Genomic DNA, 22,716 nt, shown 5'->3' on the forward strand with positions numbered 1-22,716 from the left:
CCTATCTTGAAAGATTAGCAATGAACTACATGCTGTCTGTGTGCGCAGGCGCGCAGATTTATGTACAATTTTACCCTCAATCGAATGGCCGCTAAAGAAGAATATCTTCAAAAATGACTTTTGGGTGCAAATGATGAAAATTTCGTATCCTGAATTGGACGTTTCTGATGTTCCACCTGGAGCTAACAGAGCTACGGGACAAGGTCGGTGTTACTTATGTCAGAGAAAAAAGACCGAAAGTCCCGACATTACTGTATTGTGTGTAAAAAGTTTGTGTTGCTCATTCTGTGAAAAATTTCATGTGTTTGTCTTGCGACGATAATAATTTTTTTTAAGAAGAAATGAATACTTTTTTGTAAAATTATTGTTCGTACTATAATAAATAACTCCTAATTATCTTTCAAATTAATTTCCCCGACGTTCACATATGAAAAAATGGATATACAGATGGGGTGCAAATGTATCCCGCACCGTTGTTTACGTAATAATCCAAGCACCGCCTTACGAAGGTTAAACAATGTTGTGAGACAATTAGTGAGTTTCTGATTCTGACCGCCGTATTTCAGCAGTTCGTTCGGTATTCCATCAGTACGTGGCGATCGTCTGTTCTTGAAGATCTTCATTCTCGCTTCTACTTCAGTTTATTTAGTGATATACCTGTCTTCTGTATTGTAATCGTGTTCGTCATTGGCGTCTTCACCTTTGTAGGTTTCTCTGAAATATTTTCCCATGTCTCAGTTGGTATCCCCTTTGTCTGTACAAATTCAGTTACTGTTTTTTTTTCTGTGTGCCATATATGTCGTGATCCATGTCACTTGTGAACTTGATCCAATGTTCTCTTTTTATTGCTTTTATTCGCGAATTTATTTTGTTTCTTGTTTCTATATAGATGGCGCGTTGTTCCTGCGTTCCAGTGCTTTTGTAACACAGATAGCATTCTCTCTTTTGTTCTACAAGTTCTTTGACTTCTTGAAAAACCATGGGTTGTTGTTTCTTATTGCGTTGGTGTTTGTTTTTCTTTTGCCGATAAGACCCTTCCGCAACTTCCGTAAGTTTCTAGGTGATGCTTTTAAAAATCGATTTATTTTGTGCTAAATGCCCTGGTCTCTAGAGCACATTGCTGATATAATCTACTGATTAGTCATAGACTTAATCATGGAATATAACCAATAAAAAGACCGCTATAACGAATTTATTTTTTTTAAATCTCAATCACTGGTCTATTAAATGTACATGTTGGATACCTACTGATTCAACATACAGCTTCTAATATAATTGTTTATTACATTTAGATATTCAAGTATTCTATTATCACTATCAATAGTATCACTTGTAATTCAATACATAATTCAACAGCCCCCTCATTATAACAGTTTTTATTATTTTAAAGTACATAACAGTTAGGTTAGGTTACAGGTTTTGAGGAAATTACCTAAATAATTATTTTAAGTGTTAAGAAAATTGAATAATTGTTTTAAGCGCAATGTGGTTCACTAGGAAACAAGGAAAATATGTAAGTACATTTCTTACTTTCGTACTATTTCTTTATCTGCATTCACAATGAAGGTACTTTACGAAAAACAACAAAACAAGAATCGACGAAAAAATTCAATTAGTTTTTTCAAATATGGCGGAAATATTTCATAATAAAACAAAATATAAAAATGCGACACCGTTTTTAATTTCATTTCTTAATTCCTTCTTGTTTTTTGAATACAATTGTTAGCAATACCAAGACATCAAAAATCCATTCATTAATTTCAATAGATTCTAATAAAGATAGCTTAAGGCCTTTATTTTGAATATTTATGTAAAATTTGCAACTTGTCATTAAAATAATGATTATGATAGTGAAGTGCGAAGGAAAATATGTTTTTCTTCTGTGTAAAAGGTATATTAGTTTGAAAACCCCAATAAAGGGCTACATTAAAATACAGAACGTTTTCACTCTAAAGAGAGCATCATCAGTGTTCTAAGCCTAAAATAAGTATAACCATAATTAGTGAAGACAAGAGTAAAAAATTTTTTAAAGGATAACCAAGATAAAAAATTAGGTTTTACTTACAAGCTCTACATGCTTAGCCACCAAAAATACATGGGTTAAAACCCTTAAAATGCCGACCAAAGGTCTTACATTGGCATATTATTTATTAAACCCTGGCGATGGGTGAAATTTAAAAGGTATACCTCAAGGCACCATATGACTATACCACAAGCATGTGGGTGGTTGAGTTGATTTCTCTGTCTTCACAAAGAGAAAGGTGAAAGCCAACTGATTACAGGTGAGAGGTGTGAAAGCGTTTCTGACTAATGACAGTAGAGACAGACAGTGTAACATGAAGTTGTGTGAACTGACATGTAGTTTGGTATACTAGCCAAAAATTTATAAAATTTCTTTGTGGTAAAATTCAATAATAACAACCAACATCGTGTACTACGACTACAAGTATTCCAAAACAAGAACAAAATACGAGTGAAAATAACGTTATTTAAAAAAGAATTGTCAACATGGTTCAAATGAGTGTATTACTAAAGATAGGCAACCAACCATAGATGCGATAAATTTAAAATATTATTTTGTTTTAATGGTTGAAAAAGAATAATTTGCCCATATGCTCAAATGCATTAAATTATTCTTTTTCAACTATTAAAACAAAATAATATTTTAAATTTATCGCATGTATGGTTGGTTGCCTATCTTTAGTAATACACTCATTTGAACCCTGTTGACAATTCGTTTTTAAATAACGTTATTTTCACTCCGTATATTGTTCTTGTTAGCTTAATGTGGAATACTTGTAGTCCTAGTACACGATGTTGGTTGTTATTATTGAATTTTACCACAAATAAATTTAATAAGTTTTTGGCTAGTGTACCAAACTACCTGTCAGTTCACACAACTTCATGTTACACTGTCTGTCTCTACTGTTATTAGTCAGAAACGCTTTCACACCTCTCACCTGTAATCAGTTGGCTTTCACCTTTCTCTTTGTGAAGACAGAGAAATCAACTCAACCACCCACATGCTTGTGGTATAGTCATATGGTACCTTGAGGTATACCTTTTAAATTTCACCCACGTCCAGGGTTTAATAAATAATATGCCAATGTAAGACCTTTGGTCGGCATTTTAAGGGTTTTAACCCATGTGTTTTTGGTGGCTTAGCATGTAGAGCTTGTAAGTATAACCTAATTTTTTATCTTGGTCATCCTTTAAAAAATTTTTTACTCTTGTCTTCACTAATTATGGTTATACTTATTTTAGGCTTAGAACACTGATGATGCTCTCTTTAGAGCGAAAACGTGCTGTATTTTAATGTATCCCTTTATTAGGGTTTTCAAACTAATATACCTTTTACACAGAAGGTCTTTTTCTTTAATTTTTGTAAATAATGGTATACCGCCAGCTACAGGAAACTTTTTCCTTATGGATGTTTTTCTATTATGGAAAGACGTTTTATGGTCTGCTATACGCTTGCTAAAGATTCTACCAATTTGCCCGATGTAAGTTTTTGGAAAGTCACCACACCCCACTAAGTACCAGACTTTTTTCTTGTTGATTTTAATATATTTGCTTAAGTTATTCAGTTTTTTAATGTGTTTGGCTATTGTAACTGATAGCTTGCTTAGTAACTTCTGCTTGATTACATATACAGGCAAGCATTCAATGGTTGACAGATAAATAAATACGTTAAGCAATAATGAATGATGTATTTTGAACCTTATTTTAAGATTTAATTTACCAGACCTTATATAAAATAATTATATTTTAGATGATGATTATATGCAAGAGTAGATATATGTCTACAGTCTAAATTGTGTAAAATCTGCTATATAAGACGATTAAAATTAGGCTAAAATCGCCCCTAAACAAACAAGTAAGTAACCAAAATATGCTGACCTTTTTCTTTTCTGTTACGTTCGTATTTTTTAATTTTCGTATTTCTCTTTACAACTTTATAGTGGTAAATAATATTTGATGTAAGATTGGTACAGATCAACATCAGCTTACTTTAACATAAAAACTTCTGGAGAAATATTACAAAGAAGCTCAAGTTATGCAATGAAAAAGGCAAAAATAATGACGATAAAAAATAATATTTGATAATATTTTTAAGACGACGAATATTTTTAGATAAACAAAGGAGATTAACTATTTATATGGGGAATAAGCCACAATTAAATTGAAATAAAAAATAATTTTATTAACATTTCGACGATAATAAAATCAGCATTCTAGGAATCCTACAACATTCACAAGAAATAATACGAGGAAAATATCAATACCATATATAAAAGGACTATCCGAGAAACTTAAAACAATAGGAAATAAATAACATTTCAACAACATTCAAAATAACAAACACATTGAGATCTCTTCTATCTAAAACTAAACCTAACAATGAACAAGAAATAACAAAGAATTGCATTTTTAAAGTACCTTGTGAATGCGAACGATTTTATTTAGGTGAAACATCAAGACCATTAAACGTTATAATAAGTGAACATCAGTCTTATATTAAAAATAGAGAATTTGATAGATCTCAAATATGTTAACACGCATGGGATAATGAACATAGAGTTCAGTGGATAAATTCAAGTATAATCCTGAAAGAATCCGATAGTAAAAAGAGAAGAATTAAAGAAGCGGCTCTAGTTATGCTAAATAAAACTAATTTTGTCGCAAATTTTGTTAGATATATTAGAATACATGCTCAATGCACTGAAGATGTTCTGAATTAGAACGAAAACGTTTTGCAATCCATTTGGATGACATTTTAGATAGTTTTTAATAAACGATTTTATACCAGTATACAATTTGAAGTTTCTACTTCTGTATGAGTTTTTAAAACTATGGTATACAGCCAACTATTGGCATTTTCCCATTGATTTTATAATAAACTGCTTGTCAAAATTTAGGGATATAGAAAATTCTGCTGAATTTTTATAGTAGATTTTTTCGTGACCAGATTAACGGATTCCGCTATTTTTTTTTATTATTTTAGACTTTTCTTTAGTATTTACACAGTTATGCAAAGGCTTACTCAAACTTTCTTTTGTACTTATACCGGGTGAAAGAAAAGAAATATTTTTCATATGTTAAGTTTGAGACGCCCTGTAGGGAGGACGAGGTACAAATGGGAGTATGTATCTAAATCGTATTGTAGTCTTATGTTTTGTGAACATTTTGTTTTTTGAATGTCTCTGATATCTTTAGAAATAAAAAAAATAGACAGTTTTGTAATTTAAAATGTGTTTTAACCGAAACAAAAGTGTTTAAGACACCTTGTAGGGAGAAAAAGGCACAAAGGTGAGTATACCTCGATATTTTGTTGTAGTCTCATATTTTGTGAATATTTTATTTTTTAATTTCTCTGATATCTTTAATAACAAAGAAACTAGACGATATTACTCTTTAATATGTGTTTTAACTGACGACATGCGTCACATCACACATGTGAAACATAGAAAAACATATTAAAAAATATTACCGTCTAGTTTCTTTGTTATTAAAGATATGAGAGAAATTAAAAAAATAAAATGTTCAAGAAATATGAGACTACAACATAATATCTGGGTATACTCACCTTTGTGCTTTTATCTCCCTACAAGGTGTCTCAAACTTTTGTTTCGGTTAAAACACATGTTAAATTACAAAACCGTCAATTTTTTTGTTTCTAAAGATATCAGTGAAATGCAAACAACAGCATGTTCACAAAACATAAGACTACAATATTGTTCTGATGCATACTCATATTTGTACCTCGTTCTCCCTACAGGGTGTCTCAAACTTAACACAAGAAAAACATATTTTTTTCTTCCACCCGGAGTAAGTACAAAAAATAAGTTTGAGTAAACCTTTGCACAATTGTGTAAATACTAAAGAAAGGGCTAAAATAAAAAATAAAATAGCGGAATCCGTCTGTTCGCGAAAAAATCAACTATGAAAATCAGCAGAATTTTCTATATCTCTAACTTTTGATGAGCAGTTTATTTTATAGTATATACTATTGAAGCATATACATATACTAATATTTTTATATTGCATATTTTAGGTTTACCATGGCGGAGACATTTGATATTGCCAAAGTTGAAGAAGATCCCTTTGCAGACGTGAACAATATGACTGCCTTTTACGACGAAATACAAAAAACTTATGACATCCTTCATTACACAGCATATTTTACTGACACAATAAAATTAATAATATGCATTCTATCCATAGTAGCTGACTTCTGCATAATTACAATCATTCTAAAGAATCCAAAACTGAAAACAATAACCAATATATACATTCTTCATTATTCAATATGGCGCATAGTATTTATGTCCTTTTTTCCAATGTTTTATGGATTTTTGGATCTAGTGGATTTGGCTGATAGTATTCCGATGATTGTCTTCTGGATTTTTGTGGAAATGAATGATTTATCCATTGCAGTGATATTTCTGTTTGGTTTGTTTCTTGCTTTGGACTGGTTTTTAAATATTCACAGTCCAAACTTCGTAAAATCGTCTGCACTCTTTAACAAATATGCTATATATTTAATTTATGTAGTTGCCGCTTTAGTTTTTACTCTTGTTCATTTTGTTGGAATGGTCATTCTTGATGGACTTTATATTGTTGTAGCGTTGTCTCTTTCCGTGTTCAACTTTCTAGACTACAGAAATCCAAAAAACGAAAATAACCTCAAAAATTATGGACTGGTACCTTCAAATATCATTATATTCTTTTGGTTACCTATTTTTGCATTCGAACACTTTCTGACCTGGTCCTATGGACATGTAACTTTGTACAGTATATTGATATTTACAATATTTTTAGCTGAATGGTTTTCTCTCAGTATGTCTTTAGTTTTATTTATAACTTTAATTAAGATGGATAGAAATATAGAAATCGCGATGCATAACATATTTAATCGAAGAAATAGAAGATCCAGGGATGACGTGGAGATCCTTGAAGAAGCTGAAATTGAAGACGTTCCAAATAGTGTTGCTACTGAGAGTAATAGCGTATATGTATAAAAGATTTTTTTATTCTTATGTTGTAAAATATAAACTTATTTTGTTGTACGCGAATATCTTCTTCCTTGGCCTTAAATATTCCAAGTTTAGACATAGGCCTCCCCCAATTCAATCCAGCAGCACAAAAGAAATCACACAATTCGCTTGGCTTCGGCCGAAAAAAAAAAATAAATCACTAACAATACGCGCAAGCCCCAATCTGTCTCTGAGACGCATTTGACAAATAAATCCTACATCAAATTTAAAGGATATAAGGTATATCATACAATACATCCTGACAATGCCGCCAAAAGAGGCAGTGCAATCATCATAAAGGATAATATACGTCATCAAGAAGAGTTGGAATATAAAACTGCACATATTCAAGCCACTACAGTACACATAAAAACTAAAACTTTTGAAATAAATGTAAGTTCAATAACTGCCCACCTAAACATTCTATTAAAAAAGAGCAGTATAATGAATTCCTGAAAAGCTTAGGGGCAAGGTTCATTATTGGAGGTGACTTCAATGCAAAGAACACATACTGGGGCTCTAGAATCACTACTACTAAGGGAAAGGAGCTTTTGGTATCCATTAAAGAACAGAGGTGTGAAGCACTATCAACTGGTAGACCAACCTACTGGCCTACGGATAGAAACAAGACCCCTGATTTAATAGATTTCTTCTTTATTATTAAGAATATTTCAGCTAATTTCATAGACATTGATGACTGTTGGGACTTAAATTCTGATCATTCGCCCATAGTACTAACCATGAGTGACCGAATTATTAAAGAGCAAAGTAACCCCACATTAACAAATAAATGGACGGATTGGGTAAGTTTTAAGCTGAGCCTTGAAGAGAGAATAAATGTAAGTGTACCAATACAAAACGCAGAGCAATTATATAAAGGAGCATAATTGTTGGTGAACAATATCCAGCAAGCAGCATGGGAAAACACTCCTACACTGAGACCTAGGCTAAAAGGAAACAATTATCCAAAGGAAATAAGGAACATGATAATTGAAAAAAGAAAACTGAGAAGAATCTGGCAACAAACAAAGTCTCCTCAAGATAAGACTAAACTAAATCGTGCAGGTCAACAACTCAAAAGAACTATCCTACAATTAAAGAATGGCTCAATTAATTCTTACTTACAGGAGCTAACAGATGACGGTAGTACAGATTATTCCTTATGAAAAGCTACTAAAAGACTGAAAAGACCTATTATGCACTCTCCTCCTATTAAACTAGAAAATGGTTACTGGGCCAGAAGTAGTGCACAAAACGCAGAGCTATTTGCCATACATCTTGAAAATACATTCAAACCAAATGAACCTCAAGGGCATGAAGAAAGATGGGAGGAACCTGTTCAATTAGAAGAAGAAATTCGACTAACTACACCAAAAGAAGTGCTTGAAGAAATAAGGAAAAATATTAATCCGAAGAAAGCTCCGGGCTATGATTTAATTACGGGTGAGCTGTTGACGAAGAGCTATCGTAAAATTAACAAACCTCTTTAACGGTGCATTTAGATTAAAATATGTACCAATGATATGGAAGAAGGCGGAAGTCATTATGATTCTTAAACCAGGGAAACCAGCACATGAGGTTTCGTCATACAGACCGATATCTCTGCTTCTTGTAATATCGAAGGTGTTTGAGAAACTGCTCATCAAGAGAATAAAACCAATTATCGTAGCAAGAAATTTGATACCGACACATCAATTCGGATTTAAAAATAAGCATTCAACAATTGACCAGGTGCACAGAATCACAAATATTATCGAAAGATCCCTATAAGAAAAGAAAGTCTGTTCAACTGTATTCCTTGATGCTGCACAGGCTTTTGATAAAGTCTGGCATGAAGGTTTAACATACAAACTAAAATGTTTTTTACCTATACAGTACTCAAAATTTTTACAATCGTACATAAAAGAACGACATTTTAGAATTAAGCAAGAAGACTGTTTTTTAGACTTAAAAGAAATTAGAGCAGGTGTTCCACAAAGCAGTGTGTTGGGTCCGGTCCTGTACCTACTATACACGTGTGATATACCTTTACTGGAAGACAACACAGTTGCCACCTTTGCTGATGATACAGCTATTCAAGCAGTAGGGACGACAAGTGAAGAGGCGACTAAAAAGGTCCAAATAGCAGTTAACCAAATCCATAAATGGACACAAAAATGGAGAATCAGGCTGAATGAAGCTAAATCTGTCCATGTTAATTTCACCAACAAAAAAATACAATTTACACCAGTTATAATCAAAAATATCCAAGTACCATATGCAGATACTGATAAGTATTTGGGTATAACATTAGATGCAAAACTACGCTGGAAGGTGCACGTTAAGAAAAAAAGGGAAGAACTACATAAATATAAGATAAAAAAATGCATAGGCTAATTGGAAGAAACTCCACATTGTCGATGCATAATAAGTTACTACTTTACAAACAAATATTGAGATCTGTATGGACTGATGGAAGCAGGTTGTTTCCCACCTTTAGACGTATCAGAGGAGTATGTCAACTAAAACTGTCACTGTCGCAGTGTTATTTGCCAAACTCGTCAGATACGTCTAAAGGTGGGAAAAAATCAATATAATGTAAATATATAGGTTTCTATCGCTAAATTTCCACCTCTAGTGCCTCGAAGATATATAACAAAATTTATCAGACTGAAGTTTGGATATGCATGTTTCCCTCTACATCTAGCAAGAATTAAAGTTTTTGATTCAAATCTTTGTACTTACTGAATGTCAGAGGGTAGGTGATTTGAATCACACTTTCTTTGAGTGCACAAAATACATTCCATACACCTATAATTTAAAAGAAGATTTAATAAACTGTAATGTTTTTCCACCTTTCAATATATCCTATCTATTGTCTCTAAACAGCCAAAATATATATGATTGTTTAATGAAATTTATCTTTGAAACTAAAATTAACCTCTAAATTTAATAATCCTGATAATCTGATATATTATGTTTATATGAAAAAAGAAGATGAAGAAGATATATAATGGAAAAATGTGGTGAGCAACTTGGATAGTCCATAGCGGTCAGCTGCAGCTTTTGAACTGAGTAGAGCTGTGGAAGAGTTTATTATGGAACTCTAAGGACCGCATTGCCTTCTTTATGTATGAATGGAAAACAAAAAAGTTGTGACTGGCTAATTGGCAATCAATAGGGATGGCGGTTTTTGACATAAAACCGGTTTTCGGTTATACCGGTTTTTTTTGCTTACGGTTTAACCTGGCGGTTATAACCGGCCAAAAAAACCGGTTTTTGGAAAAACCGGTTTTCGGTTTTTTTAATCCAATAGGTTACAAAGTTACATTTACAATTACAATTTTCCTCTCCTCCCAAAATAAAAAAATTCCCCAACCATTTCAACTTATAAAAAATGTCCCAGACTCTTTGAAATGGGATTTAAAAAAAAATAATATCAACATAAATATTTTACTTAAAAATAAATTGGATAATGCAATATATCTTTCATTTTTACTAACATCAAAAAAAATTTATCATGTATTACTTTTAACACGTTTGTATTTAACGTGTTAAAAGTAATACATGATAAATTTTTTTTGATGGTAGTAAAAATAAGAGATATATTGCATTATCCAATTTATTTTTAAGTAAAATATTTATGTTGATATTATTTTTTTTAAATCCCATTTCAAAGAGTCTGGGACATTTTTTATAAGTTGAAATGGTTGGGGAATTTTTTTATTTTGGGAGGAGAGGAAAATTGTAATTGTAAATGTATATTCTATTCTAGAAATTCTAGAAATCTATTCTATTCTATCTAAATCTATCTATCCTGTTCTATCCTATTCTAGAATCATATATTATATATTTCTAGAATAGGTACATTTTAACTCATTTATTACTTCCTGTATGGGTGTATCGTTTTGATAACGTAGGGAAATTCTTGGAGATTCGTATTCGTAATCAGTAATACGATATGCATAGGCAGAGCATTATTTTTGGTAATCAGATAAAATCATTCACCGACTTTCAATGTCAAGAGTTAAGAGTTTAGTATGAAAAATAGATGATGTTTGGCTTGCGTCTAATTCAAACAGACACTTCTTATGTAAATATTATGATTACAAATACCTTTTCAAGGAAATATTAAATAAAACTTAATAACTGATTCTGCTGGCTGATGTGAGATTGCACTTTCAGTTGGCTTCTGTATTTATAAAATAAAATAAAATTTGAATTATGGTTTTGTTTGGAATAGTTACTTGAGAATAATAATTATGATTGGGATCCCAAATAATACCTAACCTAATCCTAATCACCGTAAAAACCTAATAACCGGTTTTTACTTTAAAAAGAAAAAACCGGTTATAACCGGGACAAAAAAATAACCGGTAAAACCGGTTATTGCGAAGTAACAAAACCGGTTTTAGGTTTAAACCGGTAGGTTTTTCCCATCCCTAGCAATCAAGTCTATGCCATAAAAAAAATCGTTTTCCATCTTTTGCGCTATTTTGCCGATTATTAGCGCGCTGCTCTATATTTATATTAATTTGTGTTTGTAATGCGCTATAATCATTTAATTATGTGGTCCAAGTACACCATACGCTAAATCTAAGTAAATAAATAATTGGAGAATTTGACAAAATCTCTTAAATATTAATTAATTGAGCTTAAGAGACTAAACTATAACTTGTTACGAAACGAGCCTAGCCGATTCATAACGAGTCGCAAACATTACAAAAACAGTAAATTACAGCATTGTGAAAATAATAGTGTATTATGCTGCTAAGCAACCTGAAAGCACGACCCAAGTCTACCATCAAACATCAGCATCAATAGTCTGGTTCAAATCAATCGTAAGTACAACCTCAAAATATTTAACAAAAATAAAATCAAATAACGCGTAATCAGAAACCAAAATCTAAGATGAAAATATAGCATAAATAACTTATGTCATTACTAAGAATATACCGCCATTAGACTTAATCATATAAGATACAAAAAAAAATAACGAAATTCTTTTTTTTTTAATTTCAATCACTGGTCTTTTTTATCTACATGTTGGATTGAACATACAACTTCCAAAATAATTATTTATCACACAGAGATATTCACGTATTTTACTAAATAGTATCAGTTGTAATTTAATACATAATATTTGAATAGCCCCTCATTACAGCAGTTGTCATTATTTGTAAGGACATAGTCGTTAAGCAAGTTACGCGTGTTAGGTAAATTAAATAATTGTAACAGTCTCATGTGGCTCGTTTGAAGTTGAAGTTTGTCGAAATAAGAAAAATGTGTAGGTACATTTTTATTTTTGTACTTTTTTAATTTTATTATCCTCCTCAACCATGCAATGTAATTTGCAGAAGCAAAATAATTAACAAGAATCAACCAAAAAATTGAAACAAATTTTTAAAATATGACGAAAAGGTTTAATAATAATATAATAGACCTGGATCTCGTGTACCAAAAAAGTTTATTAATAGTAAGCTGAACATTTTTAAATAGCTTAACGGTCTAGTCGGACAAACTTTTAGGCAAGGGAACACTGGAACAGGGAAGTTTTAATTATGGAACGTGATTTTAATTGTGGAACGTTTCATCCTGAAAAGTTTATGATTGTGAATACAGGGTAATAAGGATTTTCTTGGGGCACTCAAAGATCCAGATAGCTGACTACTCTTTTAGATATTGTAAACCTATAGGAAGAAAACCTACCTATTTTCTGCCTAGAGTTCGCGTCCGTTTTTAAATTATTAACAATTTAGTGCAAAAATCGTGATTTTTACGATTTTTTGCACTCTATTCAAAAACTAAATAGTTGACATAAAATTACAAAATTCAGTTTTTTAGAAAATTGAAAAACCTTCAAAATGCCGATTTTTGAAAGTTAAAAAGTTAATTTGTTGCTACGCAAACTACAAAATAAGTGAAAATCGTTATTTGTTCATAACTTTTACTAAAACTACCTTAGAACTTTAGTGTTTCACCCAAAGTTGGATATTGGGGTACTTAACAAACCCTCAAAATTTGAGACCGATCCATTAATTACTTTAAGAGTTATTCTATTTGTTTATCCCAGAGACCTTTATTTTGCAATAAGATAAGACAAAAATAATGAAGATAGAGCAATTCTGAGTAAGCCAAATGAAAGTAGAAGAGTGATAGTATCAAAATGTATTAAAAAAAGGTAAAAAAATAATTAACATAGTCAAAAACCCTAATGCTAAATTTTTAAAATTTTGTTGTTTATAAACATTTAGAATAACTTTAAAAATGTTGTCCGTAGAAACAATCTTTTTATATATTCGAAAAGATAGTATTTTAACACGAATTTTCAAATAAAAAATTTAGCCTGGGCTCATTTGGCACAAAGTTCGATATATATTTTTTTTAATTCACAGCTAATTTGTTTATAATAATTAAGGAATCACTTTAGTGCCATTTTAAAGAGTGTAATTTGTATTTTTTCTTAAAAAATTTGCACAAACATTATACCTTCACAGCACCCTCTACGATTTTTCAAAAATGTAGTTCCAACGATTATTAGGGGGAACCAACAAATCCAGCGAGTTAAAATACCGAAAAAGCAATTTCAAACGAATATAATTTGCTGTATCTCCGGATCAACTCAATGGATTTGATCTTTCTTTTCTTAATTGGTATATAATTTTTACGTATATTACAAATATGCAATTTGTTTATAAATTTATTAATTAATAAACAGTGTAATTTGTTTAAACAATTCTTGAAAAATATTTCTTTTACAAAAGTATATTTTTTTAATCATAGTATCATTATTGATCACAGAAAAAGTTAAAGTACACCTTAATAAATAAATTATTTTTATTAGATAATTATTTATTTAAGATAATGTATATATTAAAGTATACCTTAACTTATTATATGAGTAATAGGGATAGTATGTTTATTAATTAATAAATGTCTGGACAAAATTGCATATTTGTAATGTACAGAAAAATTACAGTACAGATATTCAGTAGATCCCGAGATATAGAAAATGATAGTAGTTTTAAGTCGCTTTTTTAGTTTTTGAACTCGTGAATTTGTCGGCTCCCAGCTCCCCATTCACTTACCACGACTAGTCACCAATTGAACTACATTTTTAAAAATTCGTATAAAATACCAGCTTTTCTAATATGAAAAAATACAAATCCCATTCTTTAAAATGGCATTAATGAGATTCCTTAATTATTATGAACAAATTAGCTGTGAATTAAAAAAAAAACATATGGCTAACTTTGTCCCAAATGAGCCCAGGCTAAATTTTGTTATTTGAAAATTCGTGTTAAAATACTATCTTTTCGAATATACAGTGAGCACGTAAAGGTTGGAATAAATTCATTTTCTCGAGAATGGACGATTTTGGAAAAAAATCCCAAAACAGGTCAATTTTTATTTTTAAATTGCGACTTTTTGGCATATGTATCATTCTAGTGACGTCACCCATCTGGGCGTGATGACGTCATTTTAAAAATTTTTAAATGAGAATAGGGGTCGTGTGATAGCTGCTTTGAAAGGTAATTTAATTCTCTATTCAGTAATATAAACAACATATTTATTTATACAGAATGTCCGAAAATAAATTTTTTGAATTAAATTTATTGACATAAAAAGAAGAATGTGTGTAATTTATTTAACTCACAATACATTTTACTGCTATCAGAAAACAGGAAATAATGTTTATTTGATAAATAGATATTGTTTTTTGCTTAAATTCAATAGCAAACCGCCACGACCCACCTTCCTCTGGACAGTTTGGACATCTAGTTTAAGCGAAAAGCAATGAATATTTTTCGAATAAACATTTTTTTTTTGTTTTCTGAGAGCAGTAAAATGTATTTTAGATGAAATAAATTACATGCATTTTTCTTTTATGTCAATAAATTTAAATAAAAAAAATTCTTTTGGACACCCTGTATAAATAATTATGTAAATGTTTATATTACTGAATAGAGAATTAAATAACCTTTCAAATGAGCTATCACACGACACCTATTCCTATTTAAAAAAATCATCGATGACGTCATCACACCCAGACGGATGACGTCACTAGCATGAAATGTATGCCAAAAAGTCGTAATTTAAAAATAAAAATTGACCTGTTTCGGAATTTTTTTCCAAAATTGTCCATTCTCGAGAAAATGAATTTATTCCAACCTTTACGTGCTCACTGTATAAAAAGATTTTTTCTACGGACATTTTTAAAGTTATTCTAAATGTTTTTCAAAATTTCACAAATTTGGCATTAGGATTTTTGACTATATTAGATAATTTTTTTATCGCTATTTAGTACCTACATTTTAATAGTATCAGTTTTCTACTTTCATTTGGCATACGCAGAATTGCCCTATCTTCATTATTTTCTGTCTTATGTTATTGCAAAATAAAGGTCTCTGGTATAAATAATTAGAATAACTCTTCAACTAATTAATGGTTCCGTCTCAAATTTTGAGGGTTTGTTAAGTACCCCAATACCCAACTTTGGGTGAAACACTGAAGTTTTAAGGTAGTTTTAGTAAAAGTTATTAACAAATAACAATTTACACTTATTTTGCAGTTTGCGTAGCAACAAATTAACTTTTTAATTTTCAAAAATCGGCATTTTGAAGGTTTTTTATTTTCTAAAAAATTAAATTTTGTAACGTTATGTCAACTATTTTGCTTTTGAATGGGGTGCAAAAAATCGAAAAAATCGCGATTTTTGCACTAAATTGTTAATAATTAAAAAACGGACGCGAACTCTAGGCAGGAAACAGGTAGGTTTTCATCAACTAAAAAAGTAGTCAGCTACCTGGATCTTTGAGTGTCCCGAACATGGTCTATTTATAGTTTATTACCCTGGAGTCAGTGGCGGCCCGTAAGGTAGTGCCATAGAGCCATGGCACTACCTTGCTAACTATCCATAAACATATTTTTTATCTTCAAAACTTTTTAATTCCTATTAATTTTTTTGTTTGTATTTCTTTTGATCTTCATAAATTATATAAAATATGGCAACTATGGGCGCAATACAATCCCTGCCGACAGCGGAGAGTATTCGACAGGAGAATCTCCTTCGCGCCGAAGTCAGTACTGGCACGAGTAAAGAGAGAAAGATTTTACGAGCATTATATGTAAGTGACAGAGAAAGAGCTATATTGGACTATTAGTATACCTTAACATTAGAATCTCTGTGCCAGGCACGAGGGTATGAAGCCAGGTCTATTTATTTCGAGTTTTTTTACGTGCTGGTTTGTCGCTTTTATTATGTATATTTTCTGTTAAAAAGTTTTTGTATTTATAATTAAACTTTTGGTGCATCATGATCGTGGGTATTTTGATAATATTTTGATTATTTCTTAAGTTTAATTTATTAATTGACAATAAAGATTAGTATTTTAAAATTTTTTTTTGGTGGTTTTTCGCTAGAAAAAAAAACTACAAATGTTATAAGGTGTTGTGGAGCTTTCGAGTTAGCTTTAAGAGGTCACGACGAAAAAGAAAATTCAGAAAATAGAGGCATATTTAAGGAGCTGGTCAATTTTAGCGCCGAATTAGACAACGACTTAAAGGTTCATATTATTCAAAGTACCAGATCTTTCAAAGGTCTACCTTCTCCGGACATTTAGTTGCTTCTAATTTATTTATGTCGGAGAAGTTTTCTGCTTATAAGCATCAGTTCTCCGAATCATTTCTTAATGAACCATGGAGACTGGAGACAATTTTAATTTTTAAGCAAAACTCGGTTTAAAACTGAATTAGAAGTAGGTACTGTATTAGCGAGACGAATTAAGTACTACCTCTGGGGCTGTTTCGCTATCGGTTTTATTGTAGAGGGAAGGTTCAAAAAGCACATTTGAAGAAACTATTAAACTTTTAAGTATTTTAGTTACCATTCCTATATCAACATCTGAAGCAGAACGCTGTTTTTCGATGTTTACATCGAAACCTAGTGCTTTAGGTATGCTATCTACAGAAAAGCATTTTGTAAATTGTATTGATAATTTTAATTATAAAGTCATTGAAAACTTTGCAACCAAAAAATAGAAGAATGAACTTCATATATCGTAAACTTTAAAAGTGACATTACAAAAATTTGTGCATGTGTGTGAATAATGAAATAGTATTATTTTTATAAATTGGTAAATAGAGACTAAATCGTAATAACAATTTTCAAGCACTATCAGCAGTAAATGCTGGTGGTAGGTTAAGAGGTTTTTATTATTAATTAATTTACGGAACTGTTTTGATCAATGTTGGACAATTGCTTGGCACCTCAGATCAATAAACTTAAGATATGTACATAAGATAAAAGTATCCGCGCATATTTTTTTTAGTTTTTGTTGTCAGTATACCTTTTTTTGACAATATCGTGAATCCGTCACTAAAAATTTTGGCGGCTGCCCGAGTTGTGGCACTACCTTCTTAAAGTGGTACGAGCCCCCACTGCCTGGAGTACTGTGCGTCTAGGTACCTACCAGCAACATTTGTATTGTCTACCCACAATTTTATATGTACTCATGTTTATTTACTCACTGCTTAAAAGTAAATAAAGTCATTCAAGTACTTCTACAACAGAAAACTACACAAAATCTACAACAAAATGTTCGGAAAAAATACAACTAAAAATACTGTTAACAGTAAAAAACTTAAAGGAACATGTGGCGCAAATAATATTAACAAACACAATGTTTGATAATTTTGCCTCCCGAACGTCAGTCTTTGAATTCCCTACAGCAATATTTTATATGGAAAAATGTTTGTCCGACAAATATGTTGGGCATTGTAATAAGTCCGACACGCAGAACATGTCAAATGACATGAATTATGTGGGTGGTATAGGGGGCATCCATAAACTACGTCGTAAAAAATTTGAACTTTTTAATACATCCCCCCCCCGTCGCAATTCGTCGTTTACAGACGAACCCCCCCCCCCCCATGTCGACGTCGTCATTGCAGTTCACGACCCCCCTTTCAGCGATTTAAAAAAATTCACTGTTATTTCTGTTTTTTTAATCAACCTTGAAACTTTATTTGCGAATGTATCATAACAAGAACAATTAAGGGGGTAGGCGCAAAGTCTTGGTCCAATGCTATTTAAATGCATTCTTTTTTCGAATCCTGAGAAAACACATAAAAATATTTGAAAAATATAAACGCAGAATGAAAGATTACATTATTACCGACGGCTAGTCCCTTAGAATAAACAAAAGGTTTCTTTTGAATGACATTTTTGAACTTAAAAATCAGACTAAATATTCTCTTTTTTTATCCCTGTAACTTATTAAAATAAACATTATAGATGTTTTCGGAAACTTGTGACCTTCGGTAATAATGTAATCTCTCAATCTGCGTTTAAATTTTTCAAAAATTTTTATTAGTTTTCTGAGTATTCGAAAAAAATGAATGCATTTAAATAGCATTGAACCAAGATTTTGCGTATAAATCTTCTCTACGTATAACTACGACTTAATAACTAAATAGAACACAATATTTTATTTCCATTCATTATTTCAGAACTATTTTTTTCACACACAGTATGCAGCACATAAACGAATTAACATTTTAATATTGTTTGCTTCCTGACGTTGTTCTGTATATACAGCGTGTCTACTTAAGTTGGAAACATATGGGAAACTTTTTTGTTATTCATTTTACGAAAAAAAGTTATTCTTTATAAAAAGTTCTGCATGCTCTAAAACCTAAGATTCAATCATCAGATATCAAATTTTGTCAATATTATACGAGGTATGTCAAAAAATATGAACTTCGTTCAAGAGTAAAGTACCTTTATTTCTCTCAATATCGAAAATTCTTATTAAGAAAAGTTGTTTGGAAATAAAAACTAAGATCAAATATGCAATTACATGCTTCTAATTGGAAAAAAATATTTTCCAAATTTTTCTCAAATTTATTGATACTAACTTCGTTTTTATTTATTACACATACGATAACTCTTTTATTATTACTTCTACGAAAAAAAGGTATTCTTTATAAAAAGCTCTGTATGTCCTAAGACCAAAGATGCAACCATCAGATATCACATTTTATTAATTTTATACGAGGTATGTCAAAAAATATAAATTTCACTCAAGAGTAAAGTACCTTTATTTTTCACAATATTGAAAACGGTTATTAAAAAAGGTGTTTAGAATTAAAAACTATGTTTCAATATGCAATTACATCTTTCTAATTGAAATATTGTGAAATATAAAGGTACTATAATCTTGAGCGAATTTCATATTTTTTGACACACCTCGTATAAGATTATTAAAAGTTGATATATCATGGTTGTGTTTTAGATTTTAGACCATGCAAAGCTTTTTATAAAGAATAACTTTTTTTCCTAAAATGAATAATAAACGAGTTATCGTATTTGTAATAATTGAAAACGATGTTGGGTATCCATAAATTTGAGAAAAAATTTTTTTTTCAATTAGAAGCATGTAATTGCATGTTTGATCTTAGTTTTTGATTCCAAACAACTTTTTATCATAAGAATTTTCGATATTGAGAGAAATAAAGGTACTTTACCCTTGACCGAAATTCATATTTTTTGACATACCTCGTATAATATTGAGAAAATTTGATATCTGATGATTGCATCTTAGGTTTTGGGACATGCAGAACTTTTTATAAAGAATAACTTTTTTTCGTAAAATTAATAATAAAAAAGTTTCCCATATGTCTCCAACTTAAGTAGACACGCTGTATAGAAGCGCTTGTTTAATTAAACGCAAAGAACAATGTATTGTTTGTTGTCCTGTACAAAAGTGCTACCTAATATTATTTTAAGGCTGTGACTGATAAAAACGAAATGTATGCGATAAAAGTATCTATAAGAGAATTCTTTTTATTTTAACAAAGGTGTACTTATTCGTAAACGTTTTGTTTTATTTTCAAGTTTCAACGTTTTAGGGATTGAAGGTTTTGTAGAGATCTTTAAGTACTTTAATTTCTGTTAACAGACCACTTACTAAAAGTTAATAGTTTTCCAGATTTTAGCAAAAAAATCGGAAAAAAAGCAGAAATTTTTCGCTTTTTTCGCGATTTTTCAACGTTCCGTTAAGAAATTTTGTCCGCAAGCCTGATATTTGAATTCAGCAGCTTAAAATACATATCGCACACCTAGTTCAATTGTGCCACAACTGCAAAAAATTCGAATTTTGGGTTAAGGCTGTAAAATATTGCCTATATAATGGCCCATCTAATGCAATACAGCCTGAACTAAAATATTGTTTTGGATAAGTATAAAGTAAGTTACTTCGGTATTTCACTGTAGGGTTTTTGGAGGTTTTGAAAATGCAATACGGCCATAACTGGGAGATGTGGCGATAATATACACTGCCACAATACAACCGATACGTTCAATACGGCCACAACTGCAAAAATCAAGACATATGTGGCGATAATATACACTGCCACAATACAACCGGTATAATTCAATACTGCCACAACTGCAAAAATCAATTGATTTTTTCATTATATTGCCGCCGTATCTCCTAAGTATTGTTTTATAAATGACTTTCTTCACAATGCAATATCGCCATAACTACCAAAACAATAATAACGTTTTATTTTTAATAAATTGTAATAAGATCCAGACAATAAGTGTATAATTTACTACCTAAATTGTAATTTTGAAGCCAGTCACTCTCAAAATAAATTATTTACAGGGCATAACGCATTTACTACAGAACGTTTTGCTCATTTCTCGAGAATATTGTGTTTTGCACAATTGAACTAGGTGTGCGATATATAGTGAAAGAAGTCAAAACTACCCCAAAACTTTTCCACTATGGTGTTTATCTCAATATGTATAAAATGTGACATTCCTTGTTTTCCCCTGTACTCTTCAAATGTTTAAGTACAGTGGAACCCCGATAAGTCGGCCCCCGATAACCCGGAAGTCCGGCTAACCCGGACCGATTTTTATCAGACAAACATTACAACAATAAAAATGTATGTCCTTTATGCTGGATTTTCCAATTTCTTTTCAACATCTTAAAATATTTCCTTTTATCTTTCCTTGTAAACATATTGTTCGAATACTATAATATCTTATATTTTTCAGGCTAATTTTATTTATCATAATAAACTTTCTTCGTAAAAATTTGTCGTTTTAGCGAATTCCTATGTAGTTCATTCGTTTCAATTTTCAATGTCAAACACATTATACAATGAGAGATAATGCGTATTTGTGTAATTTGATACATAATATACCTTAGTAAAAATAACTGGCATGGCAGACAACGCTCATTCTCGTGTTATCGAAACCAATAGGCATCTGTAGTATCCTTTATTTACTTGAAACTGTCTAGCATTGTTTAGAAAAGACTATTAAAAAATTATTTTTCAAACAATGGTCTTAGTCTTCACTCTTATTAAATAACATAAGTTCGTTCTCGTTGCGAGACGGTATTGTGTGTGTGTAGTAAAGTCTCATTGTTCGTTCCGCGTAAATATATTTATTCAGATTTTGTTGTGTTTGTGTGATTTTTTGTCTACGTAATGGCAATAAAACTTAAAATGTTGTTTTTGTTTCAAAATGATAACAAAAGACAGTTTGGACAATCGGTGCAAAGCTAAGAAAGCTAAAAATGAGACTCTCGACGACGCTTTGTATGTGTGGAACGCGAACGTGGTTTACAAGTGTCTGTGTGCCAATTATAACGGAGTTTATCTGTAAGCATACCATATTTTAATAATTTTTACCATTTTCTCCGGCTAACCCGAATTTTCGATAACCCGGATCGGCCGCGGTCCCGATTAATCCGAGTTAACGGGGTTCCACTGTAATTCAATATTGCCGCTTTGAAGATAACAGCTTGCCGATATTTCAAGGGTATGGGCGCAAATATTTTACGGCTATTCCTACTTTTTCTGTCTTTACACGGCAAATTACGTGTAGTAAAATTCTCACTGGTATGGATATGTAAACATTACTTGACAAAAATGTCATCACTAACTTTAAAGAGATGGCTTTTGAATGTTCTTGGATAACTGTTATTTGTATAATTGCATTATTAATTCAGTTAATTAATATAATAATTTTTTCACTAACTATGTATTCAGTGATTGTAATAATTTATACACTGTACAACAAAAACTAATACTCAATCGAGAAAAGAGGAAAAGTGATAAAGGAATTTTTAATAAAATCTTGTTACTATGGAACGCTTACAATTTTGAACATCTTTAACAACAAAATACTTGGATCACAGAATATGTATGTATGTATGTATACACCGTTGTTAAGCGTCAACGCCCTTCGGTAGGGATCTATGGAGGAGTATCACCAAGCCGCAAGCCCTTATCCCTTGCCGTACCGCTCCTCCATAGGCCGATCCGACGCCAGTTTATCCAGACCAAGCCGTAGACTCTATTGAGTTTTATACTACGGCGTTGGCCTTTTATAAATTTCATGACCTAGCTGCGGCTCGAACCAGCGACCGCAAATCGCAAATCCACTAAACTTGTCGATAGACTGAGCCCCAGCCAACTGGACCGTCAAGACCGACACAGAATATATCCTGGTGTATTCTCTGCTTGGATCTTCCATAAATAATAAACAATAAATAACTTTTTTTAGGTTCACGTCTTAAATCAATTATCTATCAAATACACTATCAATATGATTTAATCAACAACTCAAAATATTCCCGATGCCATGTCAAATATTTAAAATTTTCACTGTCTTGTCAAC

At 31.2% G+C, this 22,716-nt stretch overlaps 2 protein-coding genes across 11 annotated transcripts in view; both read left to right on the top strand.

Annotated features, from left to right (window-relative positions):
• Positions 1-22,716, top strand: part of LOC126892788 (uncharacterized) — a 163,277-nt gene that overhangs the window by 66,563 nt on the left and 73,998 nt on the right. For 7 of the 10 annotated variants that reach the window (XR_007701005.1, XM_050662505.1, XM_050662509.1 and 4 more), the window contains exon 1: positions 11,764-11,857. The exons of 1 other annotated variant lie outside the window; for it this stretch is intronic. The gene's annotated coding sequence lies outside the window, so the exon portion shown is untranslated. Of the gene's footprint in view, positions 1-11,763; positions 11,858-22,716 lie in introns of those variants that run through there. 2 more of the 10 variants (XM_050662510.1, XM_050662512.1) reach the window with 2 other exon arrangements.
• Positions 1,319-7,070, top strand: LOC126892789 (uncharacterized). The gene is made up of 3 exons (XM_050662517.1): positions 1,319-1,513; positions 3,773-3,877; positions 6,056-7,070. The coding sequence occupies exon 3, from the start codon at positions 6,063-6,065 to the stop codon at positions 7,020-7,022; it is 960 nt and encodes a 319-aa protein (XP_050518474.1). The 5' UTR covers positions 1,319-1,513; positions 3,773-3,877; positions 6,056-6,062; the 3' UTR covers positions 7,023-7,070.

This window comes from Diabrotica virgifera, chromosome 9 (assembly GCF_917563875.1).
Source record: "Diabrotica virgifera virgifera chromosome 9, PGI_DIABVI_V3a".
Taxonomy (NCBI): domain Eukaryota; kingdom Metazoa; phylum Arthropoda; class Insecta; order Coleoptera; family Chrysomelidae; genus Diabrotica; species Diabrotica virgifera.